Below are 20,847 nucleotides of genomic sequence, written 5' to 3'. Positions count from 1 at the left end.
AAACTGATTGACATGAAGCAGATGCTATGTTTTTTATTTCTCCTATTAAACACACCCATAAATAAAAAACACATACCCCCAAAAAGTACGATACTGAAGTTTGGAGATGTATTGTCGCACATGTGCATGCAATAAATATTATTGCTGTGTGGTTAGCCTGAACCAATGAACTGTTAAGTGATTATAATGAATCACAGTGACTTGGTGCAAAAGTCAGAGTTTCATTAACCCTACCGAATGAAAAATGTGCTGTATTGTTGTTATTAGTGCTGTTGTTTTATCTTGCATAAAACAGCTACAGAGAGCAGCTTGATTATTATTAAAGCCTTAAGACTTTTTATTCTTGGCACTGCAAAAAGCATCCAGTTTCAAGCCATGCACTAGTTGGTGGAGAGTTCATGTGCACAGTAGCTAGCAATTTGGATTAAAGGGCAAATACATCAATGACAACTCCATTTAATATTTTAAAAATTATCCAAAATACTAAACTAACCTGGTTGGTTGGTGGGAGTGAGAGAATAAATGGGTGGGAAGAGAAGAAATGGAAAGATTCCAAAGAGTTTACACCTCAGAAACTGATGGATAAATGGTGGGAGGGAGGATTTGGGGCTACAGAAAGCTGCCCAATCCTTTGATGCTTTAATTCCTAAACATCATTTAATGGCGAGCATTGTTGCATTATCAACAGTACTCACATTTAATATTTCTTGGTATCATTTGCCATCAAATAAGGTTCAACGTATGGTGACTTATAAATGAGATACCTGTTATTAACAGTCCTGTTAAGGCCTTGCAAACCCCTGGCAACAGCTTTCTTGACCATCCATCCATAATGCAGTCTTACTCATTTCCCACTGACTTACACTTCTTGTCAAGCATTACACTATGTAAAAAATTGAAACATTTTCTGTTGCTGATTTGAAAGTGTTATTCCTGATTAGGTAATGTGGTCCTATTATTCTCCTTGATTAGGTAATGTGGTCCTATTATTCTCCAATGGCCACAAGAATGAAACCAAGCATAGAACCTCATCACATGGACTTTGGGAAGTATCCTAGGATTCTTCCAGGACACTTCCTTGATGGAGCCCGATGGAGCCCATCATATGAGGTTACTTCTGGTGGGGCTCCATAAAGGAAGCATCCAGGCAGCATCCTAGGACACTGTCCATAGAACACAGGAGGCTTCCCGTCTTGTCATTAGATAGAACTGGGGGGGGGGGGGGGAGAGAGAGAGAGCCAAGCAGCAATGCAGTGGGCAACGTGGGGCATGAGGCAACTGATTCCCATGCTGCCTGGCAAATCCCCCGACTGATGCCTAGCTTCAGGACCTCAGTGTGATGAAGTCCAAAGTCATCTTCTGGATCAACACTAAAGGTTGGAGGTGAGATACATAATTGATGTTGCTATTCTACTCCTACTTGCAGTTGGTTGGAGAAGGAAGCATTTGAGGAATTCCTGGATGTTTCCATGGCCCTTGCATGATCCCTCAAAGTTCTTTCCTACTCACAATGGGATAAGTGAGACTGTACTATGTAAGGTATTATCAGTATTCTGATGACAGTTGGCAGTGTTTCTCCTCCTCATCTGAATCCATATAAGACCAAACCACTATGAATGAATGGTCTGGGAAACTGTTGCTTTGGATGTGGTTGCACTCTCCCTTAAAGAGCTAATGTGTAATTTGCAGCAAGGTAGTAAAAGTTCATGGAACATTGGTGGCATAGAGTGTCTTTCAAAGAAAACAAAGAAAAATCAAATCTCTGAAAGAGAAAATGAAGACATTATACATTTTGTCCCAAATGAAATGCATTGGTTTCAGTTCCAACACAATAATATACAGGTTAAGCACCCCTTATCCTTAATTCCAAAATCCAAAATCATGCTCATGGCTGACTAAGATAGTGATCTTTTGTTTTCTGGTGGTTCAATATACACAAACTTTTCTCTGAGCACAAATTATTTAAAATATTGTATTGGACTATGTGTATATAAAACATAAATGAATGTTGTGTTTAGACTTGGGTTTCCTGTCAAGAATATCCCATTGCATATGATTAATACCAACAAAAAAATCCAAAAAAATCCCAAACTCTTCCAGTCTAAAGCATTTTAGATAGGAGACACACAACCAGTATATAATATTCTTGGCATTCTGAGCCCCGAAGCTCTGCCATTGCATGACTTCCAGTTTGTCTGTTTTTCTTTTTTCTTTTCTTTTCTTTTTTCTGTGAAATATTTCTACCAACTTCTGCTAGATCACTATCTGCCACAGTTAGCAAGGGTCCTCATGATCTATATTCTGTTAACCTTCAGATTTAATTATCATGAAGTGGGGTGCCTTGATGATGTGTTGTAAGCTTCAATCGATGCTAAATATGGCTGACAGAATTTAGACTGGCACAGCCAGGCTTATGCACATTATGCCACTTTTAACAGAAGTCACCAGGAAATATATTTGTTTCCTCACCCAGTTCAAAGTGTGATGATTAATTTAGTTAGGAGCCTAAATACCTGAAGCTCCACTTCTTCCCATATCACAGACTGAACTTTGAGGACTCTGATATGCAGTCTGGGTATTTACCACTTGGTTTCAGTTACTCCAAATGCCTGGAAGCACATTTGTTTCTGTTGCACATGCTTGAAGTTAAATCTTCTAATGCGTGTACATTCTTCATCCTAGAAAGCCACAAAAAGAAATGAAATCTATGTCCTGCCCAAGGCTTGCTTTGTGTTTGCTGTCGCCAGCAACGAACTGAGGATTCCCCTAGCATGGAAGGAAATCCTGGGTGTTTTAGAAATGACATACTCAGTTTACATTGCATTCTGTCAACATAGCTGTTGTGGCTGCAGGACAGAGGAACATGGCTGGGATAATATTGCATTCTGGCAATCTGTGTCTGAGAGAAATGCAGTCGCTGTGTCATCCAGTAACTCTTGCCTGTTTTGTGCAAAGTTCCAAATGGCTCCTATCTATCTTATCAATCTATCTAGCTATTAATCATCTCCTTAAATTGTGCCAAAAAATCACTTGGAAACCAAGATACATGGTAGAATATTGGTGCAATCTGTCACTGGAAACTCAGTCTTATAAGTTAGTCACCACTCTTATAACTCTGGCTTTCAATCCCTACGTAATTGTGTTTTGTGTTCACTTAAAAGTGGCTGCCTCTTTTTCTCCTGATAGTCTTCTCATCTTTAACAAATCCATTGCTGTCGCATCCAATATGATAATGAACTTGGCCCTGCTAATGAATCTGGTCAGTTCAGACAGTGAGAATTTCATCTATTACTGATGAGAACTCATCAGCACCCAGGGACATGAGAGAAGCCTCCCACAAGGACCGGGCATCACCTGGGCAACATCCTTGCAGGCTGCCAATTCTCTTACACCAGAAGCGACTTCAAGTTTCTCAAGTCACTCCTGACAGACACACAAAATCAACACCCAGAAAATCTTCATAAATCTGATGAAAAGAGCTTCATAAATTTGAGCAAATAAACTTCATACATTTGACAAAAAAATTCAATCAATCAATCAAAATTTTATTACAGACCAAAGACCCAATTGGCTCAGTGGCAAAAGGTGCACAAAGTGTGGATAGATCAATAAACTGATAAAACTGATAAAAACTCAGGATGACATGCTATGCAAGATGTATATATAAACAAGAGTGAGAACAGGGTAAATAAATACAGGGTAAATTTCAGCCAGTCTAATACAGGAAGCGGGCATTCAGTTGTCTTGTTTTAAGTGATAAATCATTTAATTCACTTTGCTATTGCATACTTTAAGTCTTTTCTGATTTGCAACTTTAAGGAGACCCAATCATGAGGTTTTCTTGGTAAGATTTGTTCAAAATAGACTGTTGTTGTTATCTTCAAATCTTTTCAGACCTATGGCACTCCTAAAATGAATATATCAGGGAGTTTTATTGGCAAGAATGGTTCAGAGGGGTTTGCCTTTGCCGTCCTTTAAGGCTGAGGTCCCTTCCACATAACTGAATAAAATCCCACATTATCTGCTTTGAACTGGAATACATGGCAGTGTGGACTCAGATAATTCAGTTCAAGGCAGATATTATGGGATTTTCTGCCTTGATATTCTGGGTTATATGGCTGTGTGGAAGGTCCCTAAGAGACTGCGACTTGCCCAAGGTCACCCAGTAGCTTTTCATGGCTGACTGGAGATTCAAATCCTGGTCTCTAAAATTTTAGTCCAACACTCAGACCACTACATCACAATCTTTTAAAATTACTGTGGGGTTTTTTTATTTTTTGTTGCCCTGAATTCCTCAGCCAGGAAAGGAATATTTTAATGGTGCAGATTTAGATGATGATAATGATGATGCATCCCCCAAATAGTGGTGCCAGTTTTTCCTGCTTCCTGCTGCTCCTGCCACTAAAAATGGACAGGCCAGAGGCAATGGCTGCTAAAAGCACAAGCCATTGCTATCACCGGTCCAAACAAGGATAGGGTAATAGCTCTTTGCTATTCATCACACATGTCAAAGGTTGCAAGACGCTCCTGCAATTTGTCCTTATTTATGGACAACAGTGAAAATTCTGTGGGTTGCATGACTTGTGAGGCTGAGAATGTGACTTGACCAACTTTTTAATGACCCTAAAATCTTCCAGCATTTAATTCCCCACCAATTTCCCCCCAACAAGATTTTTTTCAGCTCCAAAAATGGGACAGGAAGCAATAGAAACCCATTCAAAGTGGCACTGAGGGAGAAAGAGAAGGGACAGCCAGCAACATCAGGAGCTATGGGTCTTGCAGCTGGACTAGGTTGCATGACCTCTAAGACTGGATCTACACTGCCATATAATCCAGATTATCAAAGCAAATAATACCGATGATCTTCTTTGAACTGGGTTATATGAGTCTATATTGCCAGATAATCCAGTTCAAAGCAGATAATCTGGATTTTATTTGGCAGTGTAGATCCAACCTCAGTGTTTTGAAGCCCTTTCTACACTGGCCTTTTATCCCAGGATCTGATCCTAGATTGTCTACTTATCCCAGAGTGAAGAGTCATATAATCCGGTTGAAAACAGATAACCTGGGATCAGATCCTGGAATATAGGATATTGTAGAAGGGGTCTAAGGTGCATCCTGTGGGCTAGGGTTTTAGAAAAGAAAGACCTTTTAGAGATCATAACCTTTTAGAAAATGGTATTTATAACCTTTTAAAGAAGAGTCAAAACCCATTTGAGTAGAATCTATTTAATTGGTATACAACCAACTGATTTCAGTTATTAGAATGAAGCAACCTGTTGTTTCTGATCTTTCAGGAAACATAGAATATGCCAGTGCAGTTCTGCAGAGGTGTTTTTCAGTGCCTAAAATATATATTTACTCTCCCATAAAACAATTTGTTTTATATTATGTGCTCAATAGACAAAATAAAGTAGACTTTGGTAAAAAAAAATAACACATTTGGTTTACTCACAACCTTCATGTGTTCAGCATACACAGATACACAACTTATCAGTCAGTTACAGATACATTTGAGATAGTTTCTGTGCCATTCGGTCAGAACATCTTTCTTACAATAAAGAGCAAGGGAAGTGTTTACAAGTCTGCAATTTGAGCAGTCCTAAAGTCTAAAGAAGTCTGTGCTTTGTGCTTGTCTCAGAGTAGATCATGTGGTCTGCAGCCACACCCACAACCTCTCAGTAAAACATAGAGCAAGGAAAGAAAGCTGGATGTCAGAATGTGACTACAATAAGTAAGCAACAGGATTATAGATAAGCAAATTACTACAAGAGGTTTGAAGAAAGTTATTATTTCCAACATGGGTTGCAAGACCTCTAAGGTCCCTGATATCAGAGCTTTCCAAACATTTCATGTTGGTGACACTTTTCCGACATGCATCATTTGCCATTTTGACTGTACCTCTTTGGTGTGGGAGGGACTATAGACATGTGATTGTACTGAGCATGTTCAGGCTCAGGACTCCATTTTGTGTTCACTTCATCTTTTGCATCAGACCTTAGTAGAGGTGGATGCATGCAGGTTGCTGTTTGGACTTCAGTAGAGAAGTATGACTTATGGACTTCAGTGAGTACAACTATACTTAAAGACCATGGTCTATTGATTAAGAATGTACTCAACACAGAGAAGCGACATCCTATCTGTAACGAAACTTCAATAAGAAATGTATCTGTGTGGTGAATTAATACAAGATGTTTATGAGTAAACAAGATATGTTATTTTTCAAAGAAGACTTGGTTTTTTTTAACCCCAAATATTTTAAACTAAGAGGTTTAAAGGGAGTGTATATCTTTCTGGGCAATTACAAACACAACTGCAACTGCAATTTCAACTTCAAGGAAACAACCATCCTCTGTAGTGGCATGTCTTTGTCCTTGGCAGTTCAAAGACAGGGTTCTTCAGTTTAACAGCTGAGTTACCTATGTGCCATTACATTTTTGCTTGTGAATATCACTTGTTCAAAGATTTGATTTCTAACAAGGTCATACTTTTCTTGACTAGTGGTTTTCAAAAGGTGGTCTCCACATGTTCATGGAGATGTACATTTGCCAAACGGATACGGCATCATGTTTCCTTTTCAGTTAGGTTATGATTGCCATTTATTTCCAAAGTGCTATGTGCCCAGAGACTGGGTGCAGTTATTTCCAATAAGTATTAATTTCCCACCAGTTTTCTCCCGGCCAGGCGTCCCCCCCCCCTCCAAAAGGAGAGAAAGCTGCCACTCTGGGGAGAGCAGGGTCTCCCAGGCGGACGAGGACGGGGCTCCCCGGGGAGCGCGAGCGGGACGCAGCCAGGGTCCGGGGCGGGGCTGTGCCTCCCGCGCCTTCCCATTGGCCCTCCTCCGCCCCGCCCCCCTGACGCCGCGCGTGCCGCTTAAAGGTCTCCCGCCTGGCGCCCGGGCACCTGTTGGCCCCTTCTGGAGGAGGAGAAGCAGGAGGCGGCTTAGGCATGTCCTTGCTGGAGGGGAAGGCGCCGAGGAGGAGGAAGGGGCCAAGGGCTTGAGGGCTTCCCTCCCTCCCTCCCTGCTTCCTTCCTTGCTTCCTTCCTTCTGGCCTGGAGTTGAGGCGCCGCTCCATGGTTCGCCCCCGCCGCCTCCAGCCATGAGCTGCCTGGATGTGATGTACCAAGTCTATGGTCCTCCGCAGCCTTACTTCGCCGCCGCCTACAGCCCTTACCACCAGGTAGGTCCAAGCAGGGCCTAAGGCGACCAAGGGGCAGGCGCTCATGCACACCCCGCGGGGATCCCAGGCGCGGTGGGGTGCCAGGTGGCTTCCTTTCGGTCCTTCTTTTTCTCTCTCTATGTGTAAAGAGATCAAGAGAGAAGGAAGAAGAGGATACACACACACACCCACGAGTGAATGGGATGATGCCGAGTTCGCTTTCGTCCCGTCCTATATCTGTGCGTAAAGATAGATCGATAAGACAGCCAGACAGTCTACGCGTGCACATGAGTGAATCGCGTGGATTAGATGCGGGATGCTTTTGAGTTGCCTTTCGTTGGATCTTTGTTCTCTCTTCATATATACAAAGCGAGAGAGAGATGACAGGACGGTATATTAAATAAATAAATGTGTGTGTGTATATATATGTGTGTGTGTGTGTATATATAGATTTATATATGCATATATATGAGTGGGGTCGCGTGAATCAGAGGCGGAATGATGTCGAGTTGGCTTTCCTTCTTTTTCCTTCCTTAATATGTATACATAGAGAGAGAAGACAAAACGATGTTTGTGTGTGTATACATAATCTGTGTGTGTATGTGTATAAAAATATAATCTAGCCATCTATATATGATCTATCTATAATCTATATAATTTATCTATATAGAATCTATAATCTATCTATAGTCAATATATAATATATGTATATATAATCTGTCTAAATAATCTAGCTATTATCTATACATAATCTGTGTATCTATTTATAATCTATGTATCTATATTTAGTTTATCTATCTATATATAATCTATATATAATCTATCTGTATATATTCTATGTATATATATATAACCTATCTGTATACAATCTATCTGTATATAATCTATCTATAATCCATCTATCTATAATCTATCTCTCGTGGATCAGAGGCGGGATGATGACGAATTGGTTCTCGTTCGGTCCTTCTTTTTCTCTTGCTGTGTCTACATGTGTGTGTGTGTGTGTTTGTATATATGTATGGTGTGTATATGTATATATATATAAAGAAAAAGATATATAAAACGAGAAAGAAAGTCAACTCGAAGTCAGCCCGCGCCTGATCCGCTCAAATGCGCACGTGCGCCTCTGTGTCTGGTCCTTATGCGTGTGCGTCTGAAGGAGGCCCGGCTGGCTTCTTGATGCGACCCGCCGGCCTCGCGCGTGGGAAGACCCGGTCCTGCCTCGGAAGAAGGTTGCGCCTCTCCTTAGAAGACACAGAGACTAATGCTGAGTGCCATCATTTCAAACGAGTTCTGTTCAATGAATGCTAGAATACATTACTGTAATGAGAAAGGTTAGATAGATCGTATGGATTAGATAGATTAGATTCCAATCAGTGGAGTGAGAGTTTCTGGACCAGTTGCAGAGCCGTGACTTTTAACTCTGGTGTAAAACGGGCTCCGCGTTGCATCCTCGACGGTTTAAGTCCATTTAACATCCGACGACTCACCCGCAGGATTCTAATTAGCCTGGTTGTCAGCGTCGGAAGCGCTAATCAAATTGTAAATGCCAAAGTAAAATAATAATAATAATAACAACAACAACAACAGGCACTAATTATTGAAGCAACTCTCTGTTCTTCAACCTGCTGACACCGTCCTTTGGTCCTGGAATGGGTCGGAAACGTGGCGCCAAATAGAAGAATTCTGAGTTTGTCTAGTTTTGACTAAAGTACTTTCAGGAAGTCAATCTTTGATTTCACAGCTCCACCGAATCCTTTTCTTTGAGCGAATAGATAAAAATTGGTAGATGTCATATGTTCTGTGTCTCAAAACTAGCGTTGATACGAGAAAACTGGAGCCATTTTTGGAATCAGCAGGCCAAATATATTCAGAAACAGGGCGAACATTTGAGACACCCTAATGTGTGTTGGTCAGTGTTGTTGTGTATTATTACTATTGACTAATAATCTAAAATCAGGACAGTAAATAAAGAACAACACACACAAAAAGGAGAATTCCAAACAGGAAACAATCAGGGCCAGGTAACACCTCCCAACAAAGGATTCCCCAGGGAGGAAGCAGTCAGGCTTTGAAGCTGCAAGAGTTTTCAGTGCTAATCAAGATGGTCAATTGCACTATTCACACTTGCCTCAAACAGGCAAGAGTTATTTCTCCCACTCTGAACTTTCCACAGATATATAAACCCCATTTGCCTAGTTTCCAACAGACCTCACAACCTCTGAGGATGCCTGTCATAGATGTGGGCGAAACGTCAGGAAAGAATGCTTCTAGAACATGGCCATATAGCCCGGAAAACGCACAGCAACCCAGTGATCCCGGCCATGAAAACCTTCGACAACACATGAAACGAAGGTACTTCCTGGAAGTCAATCTTTGCAAAGATTTTTGATTACAAAGCCCCAACCAAACGATTTTCTATGAGTGAGTAATCAAGACGGGTAGATGCCATCTGTTCTGTGTCTCAAAAACTAGAGCTGATAGGAGAAAACTGGTGCCTTTTCTGGAATCAGCAGGCCAAATATACCCAGAGACAGGGCGAACATTTGTAGCACCCAAACGTGTGTTGGCCAGTGTTGTTGTGTATTATTAGTATTGACTAAATGCTCTTTCACTAAAAATGAAAACAAACGACCTTCCAGTCTGAAGGGAGCCCAGGTTCGGTGCCTCATCCCACTAGAGCAGGCAGGGGCAAACTGCGGCCCTCCAGGTGTTTTGGACTACAACTCCCACAACTCCTACAAAAGCCGGTAGGCTGTTAGGAATTGTGGGAGTTGTAGTCCAAAACACCTGGAGGGCCGCAGTTTGCCCCTGCCTGCACTAGAGAATGAATCCACTTTAAATCTGGTTTCTGCCTCCTGCAGGATTCTGGGGTTTGTAGTTTGGTGAGGCCCAGGACCTGTCTGGCTGAGCGGTTTAAATCCCCCTCCCTAAAGTGGATTTAAAGTGGCTCCAAACTCTAATGTGATGAGGTCCCCAGTAGAATCCTATTCAAAAGTCAGCTATACTGCCATCTAAAATACAAATTATCTGCTTTGAACTGGAGCATATGGTAGTGAAAACTAATATAATCCAGTTCAAAGCAGATAATCTGAATTATTTTATTGTTTTATCGTGTCAAGTCGATACCGCAAATCGCTTCTGGTATAAGAGAATCAGAGTCTACAGAAGTGTTGCCGCCCAGGGGACGCCCGTGTGTGTTACCATCCTGTGGGAGGTTTCTCTCATTAATCTGGATTATATGGCCGTGTAGATCCATCCTCTCTGCTAAGGAAATGACTTGCAATTTCTATAAACGGCTTAGGACGACCTCGGTATTGAATTGACAAGGAAAATTGCACCTGTGTTGTCGAAGGCTTTCATGGCCAGAATCACAGGGTTGTGGTGAATTTTTCGGGCTGTATGGCCATGTTCCAGAAGCATTCCGTCCTGACGTTTTGCCCACATCTATGGCAGGCATCTTCAGAGGTTGTAAGCTATATTGGAAACTAAGCAAGGGAGGTTTATATATCTGTGTAAGGTCCAGGCTGGGAGAAAGAACTCTTGTCTGTTGGAGGCCAGTATGAACGTTGTAATTAATCAACTTGATTAGCATTTAATGGCCTTGCAAGCTTCATTCCTGCCTGGGGGAATCCTTTGTTCGGTGGTATTAGCTGCCCCTGATTGATTCATGTCTGGAATTCCTCTATTTTCAGCGTGTTGTTCTTTATTTACTGTTCTGATTTTAGAGTTTTTAATAATGGTAGCCAGATTTTCACAAACAAGAGTCCTTTCTCGCACCCTGGACCTTTAACAGATATATAAAACCTCCCTTGCTTAGTTTTTCCAACAAACCTCACAGCCTCTGAGGATACCTGGCATGGATGTGGGAGAAATGTCAGGAGAGAATGCTTCTGGAACATGGCCATACAGCTCGGAAAACTCACAACAAAACTGCACCTGTTCGGCCGTTTTATTTTTCTCCTCTTGGCGGAAACTGTTTCCCCGCATTCCTTAAACTGGGAAAAATTTCCCAGCGGCTTCAAAATAAAGCGTGTCGAGCTTCCTGTGTTAGGATGGGCAACACAGAGCCTTCTCTGATGCAACAGGGGATTGAGGCAGTTTCATGTCACTTGAACTGCAGTGGCTTAGTGCTATGGGATGGTGGGAGCTGTAGTTTGACAAGGTCTTGAGCCTCCTCTGGAAGAGAGCTGGTGCCTTACAAAATAACATCCTCCAGATCTCACGGCATTGAGTTCAAGCGGTATCAAACGGCAGCGTAGACTTGCCCAGGCTCTGCCTTCGAGGGCAACGCCGCAAACGTCGCCAACCTGAAGCAGCGGCCTTGAGAAACCGTCTTTCTCTCCGCAAAAAGATCTGGCAAATCTAGGCATGGCCGAAGGGCAAAAGGAAGGGGCCTGGGACTGTTAGGAATGGTGGGAGTTGAAGTCCAAAACACCTGGAGGGCCCAAGTTTGCCCATGCCTGAGCAAAACGAATTGGGTCCCGTCGGAAATGTGCTCATCGGAGAGCCTGCTTCGGAAAAAAGAAACCGCGTGAGGGCCGAAGAAAAAGACGGCGGCTCCGTCCGTCGTTCGGCCCTGACGCGAAGAAGGCGGTCGCCTTGCAAACTCCCTCTTCTTCGCTTCCACCGTCATTTGGCTTCTGTGAAAATCGATCTGACAACCTCTGAGAATGCCTGCTATAGATGTGGGCGAAACGTCAGGAGGGAATACTTCTGGAACATGGCCATATAGCCCGGAAAACACACAACAACCCTGTTCCAGTGCAACATTGCTGCTAGCCTATTGTAATGTTCAATATAGTTAGTCAGTTATTATTATTATTATTGAGCCCCGTGGTGAACTGAATCCGGGGAGCGGGGTGAGCTCCCGTCTGTCAGCTCCAGCTTCCCATGCGGGGACATGAGAGAAGCCTCCCATGGGAAGGGAAAGCATCCCTGAGTCTCCTGGGTAACGTCCTTGCAGACGGCCAATTTTTTCACACCAGAGACAGCTTGCTCAAGTCGCTCCTGACACGGAAAAATATTATTATTATTATTATTATTATTACTATTATTACCATAATCATTAATAATTAGTATTGAAGTATTAGTATTAAATACTAATACACGGCGCTCCATGCAGTCATGCCGGCCACATGACCCTGGAGGTGTCTACGGACAACGCCGGCTCTTCGGCTTAGAAATGGAGATGAGCGCCAACCCCCAGAGGCGGACGGAAACTTTATCTTTACCTTTATTAAAGTATTAGTGTTGACATCTTAAAGGAATCCCGTTTTAAAAACTGGATTGGCCCCTTCTACACTGCCATATAATCCAGATTATCAAAGTAGAAAATATACATTAATAATAAATCTTTATATCCCGCTTTTCTCCCTCACGAGATCCAAAATGGCTTACAACATATTAAAATCACATAAACAACAATCAGAGTACATTAATAATATAAACATAATAGGATAAACAGATTAAGAAAAACAACTACAGTATACATTCAAATTCACGAGGCATCATAGGGAGACATATATTGCACTCTACTCCAGTCCATAACATGTGATGTTCCTATCATTCTTGATTAATTTCTGCTTTGAACTGGGTTATATGAGTCTACACACTGCCATATAATCCAATTCAAAGCAGATAATCTGGATTTTATATGGCAGTGTAGAAGGGGCCTCAGGGGCCTTCCACACAGCTATAACCCGGAATATCAAAGCAGATAATTCTCAATGTTGCTTTGAATTGGGTTGTCTGAACTGCCATATAATTCAGTTCAATGTGGTTATTGGCGCTGTTCTGAGATCAAATTGTTGTTTTATATACTAGTGGTTTTATTTTGTATTGTACTGTGTGTTTATTTTAGGAGTTGCTTTAGTCACCTTGTGACATATGTAAGCCGCCCGGAGTGCATTCCGGAAGAGATGGAGGCGAGGTACAAAGGAACGTGGGTTGTTTGGGATGTGGCGAGGTGGGTGGCCTTGTGTTTGGAACCCGCCTGAGTTCCATTATCTTTATTATATTATTATTTATACAACTATGTGGAAAGGGCCTTAGACTTCTCCATGAGGTTATTTCTCACACCCGGTTTGCTTCCCGTCGGAAAACAGTGCCGCTTCCGAGGCTGCGTCTGCACAGCAGCATAAATGCAGTTTGATTCCATTTCAACAGTCAGGGCTGGATGCTGTGGAATCTCAGGAGATGCGGCTCCGCGGTGCCTTTCGCCTTCTCTGCTTCCCCGAACGGCAAATCCCAGCAGGGTTCCATCGCACTGAGCCGCGGTAGTCAAAAGGGGGGCTCAAAACGCATCCATTCTGCAGTGTAAATGCGCCCGAAGACTGCATGGTTTTAACCTGGATCCGCTTCTAACGAACGCCTTGGGAAGCCGAGGAGGGTGCGGGCGGCTCTGCCTCCTGAGCCTGGCCCTTGGATCCGACTTCACTCCGTTTTCCGGTCCAGACAGCCTTGAGAAATCCCCAACGCGCCGCTTGTTCTCCTCCTCGCCTGCCTTCGGGAAGAGGAAAGCCTGCCTCCCACTCCTTCATCCTGATCCAGGAGCTCGGGTTTGTTGAACTAGACGCAGGGCAGGATTCACCCTTAAGCAAAAGCAGCGCGGTGCTTCGAGCACCAAAGAAAGGGGGGTCCCATCGAAACTCCCCATCGCCAGACTGACCCTGGATCATTGGGGTGCCAAACTGAAACTAGTGCCTGCAGCTGAACCTCGTCCCACAGTAAAAGACCTTCCAACAAGTAGAAGGAAGCTTTTCAAAGATAAAGTGGAAGTACTGTACATAACGGTGTACGTTTTGTTTCATTTCGAAAAACAAAATATGTTTTCACGGTTTATTGTTGTTTATAGTTTAAATGAGATCTATATATCTTTTAAATGCCAAGGGCCTCTAAAGGTCTTAATTGAGCCCTGCACTAGACTGCCTTTCGGAGCATTCTTGTTCAAAAGTAATGTGTTATCAAAGGCTTTCATGGCCGGAATCACTGGGTTGTTGTGAATTTTCCGGGCTGTATGGCCATGTTCCAGAAGTATTCTTTCCTGACGGTTTGCCCCATCTATGGCAGGCATCCTCGGAGGTTGTGAGGTATGTTGGAAACTAGGCAAGTCGGGTCTATATATCTGTAGAATGTCCAAGGTGGGAGAAAGAACTCTTGTCTGCTTTGAAATCAGGACAGTAAATAAAGAATAACACTCAGAAGGCAGGGGAATTCCAGACATGAAACAGTCAGGGCCAACTAACACCTCCCAACATGGGATTCCCCCAGGCAGGAAGCAGCCAGGCTTTGAAACTGCAAGGCCATTCAATGCTAATCAAGCTGGCTAATTGCAGCATTCACACTTGCCTCCACAGACAAGAGTTCTTTCTTCCACCCTGGACCTTCCACAGATATATAAACCTCACTTGCCTAGTTTCCAATATATTTCACAACCTGTGAGGATGCCTGCCATAGATGTGAGCGAAATGTCAGGAGAGAATACTTCTGGAACATGGCCATACAGCCCAGAAAACACACAACAACCCTGTAATTCCAGTCATGAACGCCTTCAACAACAAACTCAAAAGGAATTGTTTAGCTGGGACATGGCCAAGAAGTACACTCCCCACCACCCCCTTTCAAGGTTGCTCAATTAAGTTATAACTTAATTGGATGCTGAAGTCTACCTCATCAGATTATATAGGGCACAAAACTGAAAAATCTGGAAATGCCCTTAAAGGTTAATTTTGACAAGAACCCAAAATGCCCAATTTGTGCAAATGAAGTAACCTTGCTACTATTGCTACTGCTTATATTGTTGTGTATCTTCTGGCCATTTCTGACCTATGACAACCCTAAGGCAAAGCTATCACAAGGGTATCTTGGCAAGGTTTGTTCAGAAGGTCTTTCCCAACTTCTGAAAGTGAGAATGTGATTTGCCCAAGTCACTCTGAGCTTCCAGGGGGGTTCAGACTATAGTCCAGTTCTCAGCCCACTGTGTCATACTGGTTCTGATTTGTTTAAATGTGTTATTTGTAGCACATCGTTTTTAAAGCTCCGGCCCAAAGTAAGTTATAATCTGGGCAAATCTTTTTATGACCTGCAGGCCTCTTCCTCGAGTGCCAGGAGGTTGCTGTTGACCAAAAAAGCAACTAAATGTGATAGTCTTTAAGATGTGTTTGTGGAGGGTATGCTTGCGTGTGTGTGTGTGTGTGTGTGTGTGCGCGCGCGGGCGCGCCGCAACAGACCCCCCCCCCCCCCAGCATGGTCACTTCTGTTGTTCCCAACAACATCACAATCTAGTTGTCCTTCACAATCTTTTGTGACGCAGAAACTCTTATATCTTAAGGAACAAGAGAGTATGTAGTATAATGTGCACATATACAAGCTTTTTTTCCAGCTAGCAAGCACTTCTTCAAATTCATAGAATGGGTTCTGTTCACAAATACTGCTTCGATCAAGTGTTCTCTTCACAATTTGTTTCCCCATTTGCTCAAAGATAAATCGTAATGCATGGCAATCAGTAATCAAGGTACCTTATCTAAGCATCCTGATGAGAAGATCTTTGGTATCTCTAATCACTCCTTCCTCCCTTTTCCTGCTCTCTTCAAGATGATGAGTCACAGCTCTACTGGGCTCCACCTAAAACTTGTGTTTAATTCGTTAGGGTTTAAGCAATCTGTATTCAGAATGTATTTTTCAATATAATTATGAAATTTTCCGGGTACATCATTTGACTACTCCCTGTTGGCTTTGATTTACTAAAGTTACTGCATATGCTCATGGATAAAGTGACCCTATTTATAAGTCTAGGTCAGGTTTTGAGGGCAAAATTATGGATTCTTATCTGACCTGTGGATAAGTCAAGGGTTCATTCCACAGAGAGGGAAAGGTATGTGGACCGCATTTTCATTCTTGCAGCCCACTGCTGGGCTGCAACCCACAGGTTGACAACCACTGAACTATATTAAACCCACTTCTGATTCTGTGATTCTGTGAATTGGAAATTAACATGTAGGTAAATCACATTTATTCAACGTGTCCACTCCAGTTGGGAGTACCATTGGACTCAGGATCAGAGTATTTCATTAAGACTGAAGGAGATGAAGGACATAGTTTGTTTCATCTTTCCTTACCTGGAAAAACAATGCTGTGTGTGTGTGTGTGTGTGTGTATGTATCTATCTATCTCTATCTATCTATCTATCTATCTATCTATCTATCTATCTATCTAAGCAGGTTTAATCTGAGCGGGAAGGATGTGTGGACCAGGCTGTGACTGACTTTTGTTCTCCTCCACAGAAACTCACCTTCTACTCGAAAATGCAGGAAGCTGCGGAGAGTGCCAGCAGTGCCAGCACAAGTGGGGGAGGCAGTGCCAGCAGCTCTTTCTCCAGCCACACCACTCCTGCCAGCATCAAAGAGGAAGAGTGCAGCCCAGAGAAAGAGCGCCCGCCAGAGGCCGAGTACATCAGCTCCAGATGTGTCCTGTTCACCTATTTCAAAGGGGACATCAGCGCTGTGGTGGACGAGCACTTCAGCCGGGCCCTCAGCCAATCCAGCAGCTACTCACCCAGCAGCACCAGCACGAAGGCTGCTGCAGCTGCGAGGAGCACCAGCTCTTGGAGAGGTGAGACCATTGGGCCTCTTGGCCATGCCACATCCTTGTGGGATTGTCTGCACACCGCACTGGGAAAACATAGCCTGCTTTGTCTTTGGAGCAGTAACTGTTGGTGAGAAAGGCAGGACGGCATACTGTATTACACTGTTTTAACATTTTATTTTATTTTAATTGCCATGGAAACATAATGGGATTTGTAGTTTAGTGCAGGGAGTTTATATACTTGGCCAGAATTCTTGAGTCTCACTAAACTTCATAATTCCACTGTCTGTTGCCATGACAGTTAAAGTGGAATATAGTGCTATAACAATCTAGAGTGATAAGGTTTGGGGTTGTTTCTTTTCACACCTAGGGTTCAAAATGGTGCCTGACTGTTACTGTTTAGTATAGAGATTGCAGGCAATCCAGTTGGAGCTGTGCCTTCTAGCACAGATATGCACCTTTACCTGGTTTGTAATGGACTCAAAGCTTCACCTGCAAAAACTGGAAAACCAAAAAGCAGAACTTGGAAACATTACTTTTTGAGATACATTCTAAGGCATGCCACCATTACCACATTGATATCCATCATATAGCATTTCTTTCAGGGATTCAGAAATGAAGGTGCTACAAGATTCTTTTGCTGTTTTTACACAGATGGGCATAATTTGAATGTTGGTATCCTCATGGCTATAGGCCTGTAAAGAAGGGGGATTTCCTTTAACAGGCATAGGAAAGCATGTTTCTGAGTTGCAATTCCTATCATCCTTCATGATCTGGAGGCCATGTGATTCACACTCCTATTCACAGTTATAGATTACAATGCTCTCTAATACAGGCAGTTTCTGAGTTACCAACATCCAATTCCCCTAGGAAGGGATAAATAAACCATTCCCCTAGGAGGGAGGGCTACAATTTGGGTGCTGCAGCTGAAAAAGTCCTGTTGAATGTACATACCAACCTAGCCTCTCAGAACAGCCACAAACCTAAGGATCTCACATTTCAAGCAGGCTCCTATGAGAAGAGGCAATCTTTCAGGATGCTCTTGATTTAACCTAGCTCAGTTTTCTTGACAAGAGTTGGTCCCAACTAAGGACTTGAATTGGTTGCTTCAAAGAAAGTGGGGTGGTGCCAGGTCTGAGGAATGAACGGAGTGGTCATAACTCACCAAGATGGCAGAGGGCCAGCTCAAGAGAGACTGAGCCAACTAAAGTGGAATCCAAATTCCTTCCACCAAGAATGGCTCTAGTCTTGGCCTATCTGTGTGGCAACACGTGAGTAATGTCCTTGGGCTGCTAAGGGGCTTGACTCTGGCATAATTCTGCCCTTCCCTCACTCCACCCCTTATCTGCCCTTGTTTTGGTTCATCCACTGTGCTAGCTGATCCCAGAGAATAGGCAGCAGTTAGGTTTTAATACTAGCAGAAAGACAGTTTACCAGGCACAAGTGCTTTCTGATTTTTCCCCTAAACCTTTCTCATTCTGTCTCAAAGTTGTGCTAGCTGCAGGGGCTTAGGAGCTGCAGAAGCTTCTTCAGTTAGATGAAATGCCCAATTGCTGTATCTCAGAGATGAACTGGCCCAGGCACTATGCCACCATGCCATCACAAAGTTCTATGTAATTCCCAATGTTGTTTGGATTCAGTCGAGTTCCAGTTGCCTACTGTTCACCCAGCTGATACTCTCAGCCATATTCCAAGTCTGTTCTGCTTTGGCTATCTCATGGGAGAGGGGCATTCAACAATTTTTAATGTGCCAGGATGACATCTATATTTGTAACCATTGGCTACAACTGTTCCTTCTTTCCTGTAATTTCTCCATGGATTGTCAGCCAATGGTTCACATGGTAACATTGGTCTTGGGATTTTAAGTAGCCCTACTTGAAGTCATGGGTCATTTAGGACAAGCATACATTCTTTTTTTTAAATCATATGTATTAAGGGTTTGAAAACAACCTTTGATCCAATTACATCTACAGTAGAGTCTCACTTATCCAACATAAACGGGCCGGCAGAACGTTGGATAAGCGAATATGTTGGATAATAAGGAGAGATTAAGAAAAAGCCTATTAAACATCAAAATAGGTTATGATTTTACAAATTAAGCACCAAAACATCATGTTATACAACAAATTTGACAGAAAAAGTAGTTCATTACACATTAATGCTATGTAGTAATTACTGTATTTGCGAATTTAGCACCAAAATATCACAATGCATTGAAAACATTGACTACAAAAATGTGTTGGATAATCCAGAATGTTGGATAAGTGAGACTCTACTGTATTTTCAAAAATTCTTTCCTTTTCTGATACATTAAAAGTAGGTGAACAATGCGTCTTCAGAAAAATGAGAAAACGTAGAAACAAGAGCAAAGGAAAAAGAAAAAAGGAGGGGAAAAAACAAAAAGCAAAAGACCAAAATAGAGGGGGCAAAGCAAAGCAAAACATATAAACCTACCCCTGTAAAGAATATAAGTGACTAAAAAGTTGGTATAGTTATCTGTAACTTCCAGATCCCTTGAGCAACTCCTTTTATTTTTTCTTTCCACATGTCCCTTGTTTTTGTATAATTAACTATATCATTCTTAATATTTGCCTTGGGGCTTTCTTTAATCTAGTTTTACATATACAGTGTTCCCTCATTGAGGGGGTTAGGTTCCAGGACCACCCGCAATAAGTGAAAATCCACGACGTACGGACACTATATTTATTTTAATATTTATACATCATTTTAGTAGTTATACACTATTTTAAATCTTTATCAACCAATCGTGTGTTGATAAATCACCTCCTTCTCTTCCTGTTGCCGCTTGGGCTCCTTTTCTCTCCCTTTGGCTTCTCCTTCCTCCCTTCTTTAGGCTGTAAATTGTAAATTTTTATGATTTATAATATTCTTTTAGAGTTTATTAAAAAAAAACACGAAAAGTGAACTGCAAAGTAGTGAGGGAACACTGTATAGTATTTTTTTCTTTCTTTTTGTAAGTAGTCTATCAGTATTCTCCTGTCAGTTCTGTTGGTTGGTGCTCTGTTTTGGGCCAGTTTTTGTGTTAGTAGGTCCGTATTCATTATATCTAGTACTTTTGTAATCCAGTTTTCTATAGTGGGTATCTCTTTCATTTTCCATATCTGAGCCAGAGTTAGTCTTGCTGCTGTGGTGAGATAAAATATGATCCTATCTGCATTTTGGTCTAACTGTAGATCATTCATTTCCAGAAGCAGGCATTCAGGTTTAAATTCTAATTGTTTTGTAAGGTTTTCTCCGTTTTTTAAATTTACTTCGTACCGGTATTTCTTCATTTATTTATTTTTTTGCATTCCCACCACATATGCATGAATGTGCCGATGTTTCTTCCACATTTCCAGCACATTCCATCTGTCTTGCCTTTGTTGTATTTGGCAATTTTATTTAGAGTCAGGTACAGTAGAGTCTCACTTATCCAACATAAACGGGCCGGCAGAATGTTGGATAAGTGAATATGTTGGATAATAAGGAGGGATTAAGGAAAAGCCTATTAAACATCAAATTAGGTTATGATTTTACAAATGAAGCACCAAAACATCATGTTAGACAACAAATTTGGCAGAAAAAGTAGTTCAATATGCAGTAATGCTATGTAGTAATTACTGTATTTATGAATTTAGCACCAAAATATCACGATATATTGAAAACATTGACTCCAAAAATGCGCTGGATAATCCAGAATGTTGGATAAGCGAGTGTTGGATAAGTGAAACTCTACTGTACCACATATAAAAGATTTTATATCCATTCTCTCTAATTTCAGCTGCATATGCATACTTAAGCTTTTTAGTCCAACTTTCCTCCCACTGTCTCATACTGATTGTATGGCCGACCTCGTTGGCCCATTTTGCCATAATTTCTTTTACTTGTTCTTCCTCTGTTGCCCAAGTAAGTAATTGCTTGTATAACATTTTTATTAATTTGCTGTCTATTTTCAATATTTTGTCTCAGAATGTCTCTTTTATTTGAAATCTTTTATTATTGTCTTCTTTATATTCTTCATTAATTTGCCAATATCTAAGCCAATTTATTGTGGGGTCTAATTCTCTTATCTGTTCTTGTGATTTTAATTTTACTTCTTGGT

The 20,847-nt window shown here is 42.0% G+C and overlaps 1 protein-coding gene across 1 annotated transcript in view; it reads left to right on the top strand.

The window, feature by feature from the left end:
- The first annotated feature begins 6,902 nt into the window (after positions 1-6,902).
- The window catches only part of vgll2 (vestigial like family member 2), a 28,418-nt gene continuing 14,473 nt past the window's right edge, over positions 6,903-20,847 (top strand). The window contains exons 1-2 of the mRNA XM_008120402.2: positions 6,903-7,181; positions 16,445-16,772. Coding sequence (XP_008118609.1) covers positions 7,101-7,181; positions 16,445-16,772 — 409 coding nt within the window. The 5' untranslated portion in view covers positions 6,903-7,100. The remainder of the gene's footprint in view (positions 7,182-16,444; positions 16,773-20,847) is intronic.

The sequence above is a fragment of the Anolis carolinensis genome, chromosome 1, assembly GCF_035594765.1.
Source record: "Anolis carolinensis isolate JA03-04 chromosome 1, rAnoCar3.1.pri, whole genome shotgun sequence".
In the NCBI taxonomy this organism is placed as follows: Eukaryota; Metazoa; Chordata; class Lepidosauria; order Squamata; family Dactyloidae; genus Anolis; species Anolis carolinensis.
Note: the sequence above shows the minus strand (reverse complement) of the source record. Positions and strands in the feature narration are given on the sequence as shown.